Genomic DNA, 7,969 nt, shown 5'->3' on the forward strand with positions numbered 1-7,969 from the left:
TACCTGAGGCAGAATGTCCTGGTTTTGGTTACTTTATGAGCTTTGAAATGGGAAAGAAACTGTTGCTTTTTACTGCCAATGGGTAATCAAAATCTTCTCAGACAGCCACTGCCAATTAATATCAGTTTTGCAATAAAGCAAGAATACACAATTAGTAAAATTGCTAATGATCTCTTTTATAGTTTACATATTAGTTATTTACATGGGTCAGAGGTCAACAAATCTCAGAAACACGGAGATGTTAATGGTAAAATATCAACTTTGACAATGCATCTTGACCTCAAAATCAGTCACCTGGTTTAATTGATTTGACGGTACAATATTAACATGAAAGCAATCCAAAACAAAAAAATCTTTCTGAAATATAACCATAACATGGTTTTTGGAATTCCTGACAGTGTGGAAGAAGAGACGTGCCTTGCAATGAGGTCATTTTTCATCTATCTTTTTATGATAAATTCAACAGGCTTCTTACTTGATTTACAGTGAGCTCAGAATTGAATTGCTAAACTTCATGAAGCAGAGGAATTTCTACCAAAGGAACRCTGTGAATTGAGCTAAAGTGATATTGCACAGAAGTGTTAAATTAAGTCCACTTCTCCCTGAGTGCAGAGTTCTGTGAGAGTCCCTCTCAAAGCTCCCATCCCCAGAGACCCTTTGAAATCCTGGACAGGGTATTTGATTTATCATCCCATTTTAAAGCAGATTATCTGAAAAGGGCTGAATTTCATTCTCCCCTGAAGAGTTTCCCCTCACATAAACTTGTCTTTGCTCAAATCGCTTCTGGGGTTGTGGTTTCCTCTCTGTGAGCCTGGGTTTAGCCAAGAGCTTGGCTTTGTTCTGAATTTGATGCAAACACACTTGACTGATTATCAGGATCATGAGTTAACACCTACATACCTGAATATTTTTTAAAAGATGCTGTGGACCCAACAAACAACTCTGATGAATCACTCCATGATCCACCAGCTGTATTTATTTTTTTTTTTTTTTATCATTAATTAGATGACAAAGGATAGTATTTCTCGGACAGCTCACATTCAGCAGCACATTTTGCTTGATGAAATCATGTGTTTTTTTACTTCTTTAAGTCTGGTTCCTCTGACTCTCACAGGGAAAGAGGTTGGTGTATATTTCCACCAGATTAAGTCAGTGGAATTGCCCATGTTACCCACGTGATTAAATGAGAGTGTGACCAAAGTTAATGAAATTGAATAACAATATTCCAGCCTTTGGAGACACTTTCCACTGAGTGTTTAAGGCACATAACAAAYATGAGGTTGGTAGTTGAGCTGGGCTGTGTGGGTCCCTGACATTACAAATTATAAACAAGTCCCTAAATGGGGAAATTAATTTAGTCAGGCTGGATTCAGTGGTTGTTCACTTTGATCTGAATGACTGAACTAATTTTTATATGTGAGTGGAACTGGATTCTTGACTATTTACCTGAGTTTTTTACCTTCTGAGTAACAGCTGGCTCCCAAATGCATCAACATTATAAGATTTTAAGAACTATGCTGCCCTTGGTTTAAGAACCACTCATGTGCCAAACAAAACCCCCAAAATTTCTCTTGTGAGCTTCTCCTCAGGCAATCACTTATTTCAAATTATTTTAGCATGTGAAAAAACACAGGTTCTATTTGAATGACAGACAATGCAGATCATATTTGTGGAGACATTCAACTCTTCTCCAGCCAAATCCAGAACACTCAAAACTTCTTTTCCAATATTGTGAATTGTCAGTTCTCTAACTACACCCTCTAAGACAAGGGTACTGACCTGTTKTTTCCAATTTGACTTGAAAATAAGAAATGTACTCCAAAGGAATGATRGTGATTAGAAAGAGATCCAGAAACTGTATTTTAAACAGAGTTAAGTGTACATTCTGATGTAAGTTTGGACATTCTGCCCTTGGATTTAGATACTGTGATATTAAACATTTCATTATTTATAAAGACATAGGCGAAGGAAGACCCAGAAAACATATTTATTCAGAAATTCTAGTTATTCTTTTTTTTTCTAACATGAATCAAAGCAAACTCACAAACAGTACTGACATAAGAAGGCATCCCCACTATTTCAAACACGCTTTTGCATTAAATCCCTGAAAAACATGTTTACCTTGTCCTTGCCATGGTTTAAAACATGCATAGCAAATTATGCACTGTTGTGGCCAGTAGTCAGGTCATTTTCTGAAGGCAGCAGCAGCATTCAGTGGTATTAACTCGCTCATARCATAAAGGCCAAACTCTGATATACTTCAGAAAAAACAGATCCGATATTAATCCTCAACCGTGCAGGCAATAAAAAAAGGCTCCTATCTATAAATACAATAAAATTTACCATGTGGAACTTACTGTGCTGGCAGTGAATCCCATTAAATCCCTGTGGACATTTGCAAACATATCCTATGAATGTGTCGCCTCGGTACGCTTCGCTGATTTCACACGTCCCACCATTATGACACGGATTAGGGAGGCAGGGTCCTGAGAGAAAAAGCAAAAAAAAATAAATAAATAAAGAGAGAAGTATGTGCATATCCACAATAACAACCATAATTATTCCAGTCATTTGTAAGCATTCATTAAAGAAATAAAATGCCTTGTGCAGGCCTCTTCATATTCCACTAACTCGGGGAAAAAACGCCCTTCGCTTACTTCAGACAACTTGCCAGCAYGGATTTTTATGAACAAGAAAAAATATGAAGCGTGTCACTACTCATTAATCACAGCATTATTTTTTAATGTGGGAGAAGACAGGAGATGGTGGAGCTAAATCTYGCTCTCCTGTTAAAGATAACAGGCATTCTAACTTTTGCACTGCTGAGGAAATGGGTATTAATCAAACACGGTTGTCATGCAGGGAGTGACATGTACAACGTCCCTGAATGATCACCACATGTCAGGTTAGCAGTCTCAAAAAAAATCTTTGGATGGCTCTGGGTGACTTTCTGAGATGTGAGTATCTGGGCCAGCAGGCAGCWGCTACCAAACCAAATATTCCTTTTCCACTGAGTGCCTCCACTTAAAAAAAAAACCTCTCCTGACTAGATGTTCCTTTTCCCCAACACACCACATGCTAGGAGGCAGAAAATGTCAGCATGGAGATGGGTTGGAATCTGTTGARTCTGTTGCAATTACTATATCTTTTAACAATTTTTATAACCTGAGGTCTAAAATTTACTCATTTAAGAGCACTCTCAATGAGCTACTTACATTTTATTATCTTACTAATACCACTCCCAACCTGACTGCTACCAGAAAAACATCACTTTTATCATTTTTTTTTTTTCCAATCTCATTTTAAAGAAATGGCAAGCGTCCTTTAGAAAGCCCCATGTGCAGGTATGTCTGTGAAAAGATTTGTGAAGTCAATATAAAGAATGTTATTTGCAACCTTGGCCATGTGCGCAGAGAGGTGATAATCGCTGAAAATTACATTGGGGAAAAAAAAAAATCAAGAAACAAATCAAACAAAAGAGAAAAGAAATCTACAGTATAATTTACTGACAATCAGGGCTGGGAATTACAGAATCACAGGATCACTGAGGTAGGAAAAGACCCCCAAAGCTGTGCCCCATCCCCACCTTGKTCTTGGCCCAGGAAATATTTTCCATTCCAAAATGACAGATTTGTTTTTTGTTTGACAGATTCTCACAGCAGCACCCTTCACCCAGGCATCACATTAGTGAAAATTGAGCTCCCCAAGCAAATATTAATTTACAAAGTGTAAAAATTAACTGAATGATGAGGATGTTACAGCACATTCCCCAGTTTTTTGTTTCCCATGTGGTTATTGCAATTAGAGAAGCCACACAGGTGAACATTTCTGTTACAAATTTTGTCATCAGCCTGTTTCAAGACACAACTCTGCAGAGGTTTTGCTGGTGTACATCATTAAACATGGGATATGTCTCACTGAACAAAAAAAATAATGGACCTGAAAGTACTGTAGATTATTCCAAGTGGGATTAATAGGAAAAAAAAAAAAAGGCAAAAATCTTGAAGATTAAAACAAGGAGAATGGCTGCTGCCTGTTTTACCTTTCCCCATCCACATTCTGCATCACAGTTTAAAAGTAAAGTGCAATTAAGCACTACATGCTTAATTTTAGAAAGACTCTTGTCTTTCAAGTACTATTGCTTCTCTTCATGCTATTTCTCCCTCATAATAATTTGGGAAGAAACGTATCTAATAATTTGCACTTTCAACCTCCCAATAAATATGAAATATAGAATTTTTTTTTTCAAGCCCCTATCACAGTGCTGCAGTTTGGGGAGTACCTGCAGGCAGCCTCATATGTTAATTGTTTCTATGCAAGCAGATCTCTAATCTTCCAAGAACAATAAATCTTTTAATAATTACTTTCTCGTTTTGCTTTCTGCTYTCTCTGTATGGCTTGTTAAGCACACGTTCAGCCTACTTTCATTGATTTTCTTTATATTTTGCATTTTCTCAGATCAGTCCAAACTACAAAGTCTTAAAAGGTCATCTGAGGTGCATAGTGATAAATATACTGGTGCATGACAGTATTTTTAACTAATGTTTTTCTTCTGTTAAGCCTTTCTTCTAGAAAAGAAAAATCCCCACACCAACAACATGAGCATTTGGTTGTTGTAGACAAATAATAATTCTATTTTCAGTATAAATGTTGGGTGTTTTTGCTTTGGGTGTTTTGATACTTTTGTTAATGGAAGCAGGTAGTTCAAGAATTATTTTTAGAACCACGAACCATCCTTATTAAATGCGCTGAAATTAAAAAAAATGTCAATCTCCTAGTTTTCACTCGTTAACACTGATGAAGACATGGGTTAGACTAATCTGTGTTYTAAATTAATGAATGATTGAAAATTAAAAACCTTGTGTCACCCTAGCATTGCTTCTCCTAATTCTCCAGAGGACCAGACTTTGAGTTCACACATCTTCAGGATATTTAAATCTCATGAACACCCACACATATGACACTTTCCCCTTTACTTATTTTCTTATTTATTTTTATTTCATAATTTAAAYTGAATCTACAGGACCCCTGATGCTATTTCTGAAGGTTTGGGTTTCTTGAAGGGTCTGGGGGTCAAATTCTTCCATAATTTCTCAGAAGCACCAAAAATGATGTGTGGGATGCCAGAGAATGAGAGGACCAAACCAACTTCCCTAGGGATGTGTAGGCTTTTAGACAACATGGTATTGAATGCTGGATAATTAATTCCATGACAGTCTGATTAATATGGTCTGTTATTCAGATCTATAGTAAMAAGTTAAAAAAATATCCTTTTTTTTTATTTAAAAAAAAAAAGGGGGGGAAAAAGAGCCCTCCAAACTAACACAAGATCCCCAAGCAAAAAACCCAAACAAACCAACAAAAGAATAAACAAAATATGTCAACAAATTTTCAAAAACGGTGGACTTCAGGGATTGTTGTTTTTTTTTTTTTAATCAATAGTGCTGTTATACYTTTGCAGGTAATCTTTAAGTGGCTTCCAAAACAAAGAGAACAACAACATTTGATCAATATTAATGAGCAGAGGAATTCAATTGTATGGTTTCCAGGCATTTTTATCCATGTTCATATAAAATAATGTCAGCAAGATTAATTGTGCACTCAAAGTAATAGATCTGTTCACTTTGCTGCTCTTTTGAGTCCTTCTTTGTTCAGTTCCAGGGGCATTAGCCAACATAATAAGTGCAGTCCAAAATACATCATTCTGCTATTCAATTGAAATCCCACGCCGTTTCTGAAAAAATATTGAAAGTTAACTTAAAGCGTAGCAGGTTTTAAATTTTAGATGTTCTTACTAAAACCTCTGAGACTTTATAGATGGATGAATCAAACAAATGCATCCTCAGCAGAGTTTCAAAGGGGCTGAAGGCAGAACCATGTTATCTGTTTTATACTTTGACAAGTAGAGTCAACCAAAATTTCATAATAAAACCTTGTATCATACTGCAGTGGAAATTGTATATTTGAGAGAAACCATCAGTTTGTCTATAGCAAATAAAGCCAGAAAAGCATCTGCTTTGAGAAAAATAACATGAGCGTTTATTTTGCCAAATAAATGGTGAAAATTATTCTGATGATGCTTTGGTGAGAAAAGACATTCAAAAATTAAAGGCATTAAATAAGAAATCAGCATCAGCCCATCTTCCTCACAGAGGGATTCCCCAAACTCAAAAGGGTGMTAAAGCAGAAAGGTGAGCAAAAATCAAAGCCCACTTTCTCTTACTAAGTCAAGATTAACTGGCAGATATGAAAAGTCCGAGGAGAAAATAAAGAAAAAAATATATATTCCAATGGAGTGAAAGATGAAAAATAACCACTTTTTTTACAAGTAAAATTAGGGAAAATGCAATGAAAAACATTAACACTTGTGATAGCATCAATCCACTTTCTCTTTATGTAGAAATAATACAACTTTAATGAAAAATACTAAGACAGATATTGACCTTGATATACATCAAGGCRAAGATACAAAGCTAATTGCTTCATTTATTTTGTGGAGTATTRCTGAAGCAGGATTAATAGATAATGTTATTCTGATGACATGATAAGCTATGGATCCCATCAAARCAAATATTGGGAGCTATCATCAAACTAATGACAGGTATCAAATGGTTTTGCTTTTCATTTTAAAGAAAAGTACTTCCCAGCTCCGTGATTTTGTGGCACCAGCTTTTCTGAAGTGCCTCTTGGCTTTATATGAATGTCAAATAGGGCTTTTCCCCCTCTGATAAATTGAAATTTCCATCTCTCTCACACAGTTTTAATATCAGTAGATGGAATTTTTCCTCTAGGTTTGGTCATACATGATGCTTCAGGTGCTTCCTCTRCCAAAGCAAAGTCTTCAAAATAAGATGTGGCAAAGGTTACGTATCAGGAGCTCCTGAATTTTGAAATTAATGTGTGTAAAAGAAGCCAGGGTGACAAACAACTTATTTTAACTTTATGGGAAGGCAGGAATCAGCCTCATTGCTGCAGGAGCTGACAGAATGGCACAAACTTCCCRTGGTGAGGAAGTTCAGGATGATCACACTGAATTAGGCTCTGTCTCCAGGTAATCCAACACTCCACTGCCGCTGCTCAGCTGTTCCTGCACCCTGAGGACTAAGCTGAACCATCCTGCTGTGGAAATAGGCAAAAAATCTGTGCTAGATATTTTAAAAAATGTGTTATGAGCTTAATTCTTGACTCTTTGTATTTGACTTTTTCTAACTGACGTGTATGTTTTCTTCACACAGTTAAAAATTCTACCACCGTTATATTCACAGATGATAGACCACCTTTCCTTCAGAAGTTTATCGACCTTTTCCTTGCCTCAAAAACCTCAAAATAGAGTTTTGAAAGGTCTGTCCCTTCAAATGTGAGATTGCAGAATKCACACTCGAGCAGACACAAATCCAAATTATAACATAATCCTATTCAAAAGAGACCKTCTTCCACAGAGACAGAGATGAGCATTCACATTCAGCAGGAATGTCCCTAAAGGCTCTGACAGAAAACTTCTTTATTGCACAAAAAAGGTCAAGGTTATAATAAAAGCTTTTGAGGTTTTCTGATCTTCCTCACTCTGACTACTCTGTTAATTCAATATTATTGTGAAGACTTKACTTAGCAGAAGTGCTTTTGACCTCCTGAAGGCACTGCAATCATGAAAATATCTTCTGAAAAACATGCTAATTTTGCTACTAAAGTCTAAAGAACCAACAGTAATGAACTAATACTTTGTAGTCTAGTATTTGCCTGTTCTTTTTCCAAAACTTGTTGGTTTATTTTGGTTTTATTTGTTGTTTTTCTTTTTTGCTGTTGTTGTTGTTGTTTTTCCTTTTTTTTTCTTTTTTTTTCTTTTTTTTTTTGGTGTTTTTTTTTTTTTTTTGACGGTTTTTTGTTTGGATCTTTTGGTTGTTGTTTTTGTTTTTCTGGGTTTTGGTGGTTTTGGGGTTTTTTTTGTGTTTTTTGTTTGTTTTTGATTTTT

General features: G+C 35.9%; 1 protein-coding gene across 1 annotated transcript in view; it reads right to left on the reverse strand.

Moving 5' to 3' along the window:
- Positions 1–7,969, reverse strand: part of EDIL3 (EGF like repeats and discoidin domains 3) — a gene marked incomplete at its 5' end in the record, with an annotated part of 151,632 nt that overhangs the window by 103,513 nt on the left and 40,150 nt on the right. The window contains one exon of the mRNA XM_057385077.1: positions 2,358–2,486. Within this exon, the coding sequence (XP_057241060.1) occupies positions 2,358–2,486 (129 nt within the window). The remainder of the gene's footprint in view (positions 1–2,357; positions 2,487–7,969) is intronic.

This window comes from Malurus melanocephalus, unplaced genomic scaffold (assembly GCF_030028575.1).
Source record: "Malurus melanocephalus ecotype Western Australia unplaced genomic scaffold, MMel_1.1 scaffold_777, whole genome shotgun sequence".
NCBI classification, from domain to species: domain Eukaryota; kingdom Metazoa; phylum Chordata; class Aves; order Passeriformes; family Maluridae; genus Malurus; species Malurus melanocephalus.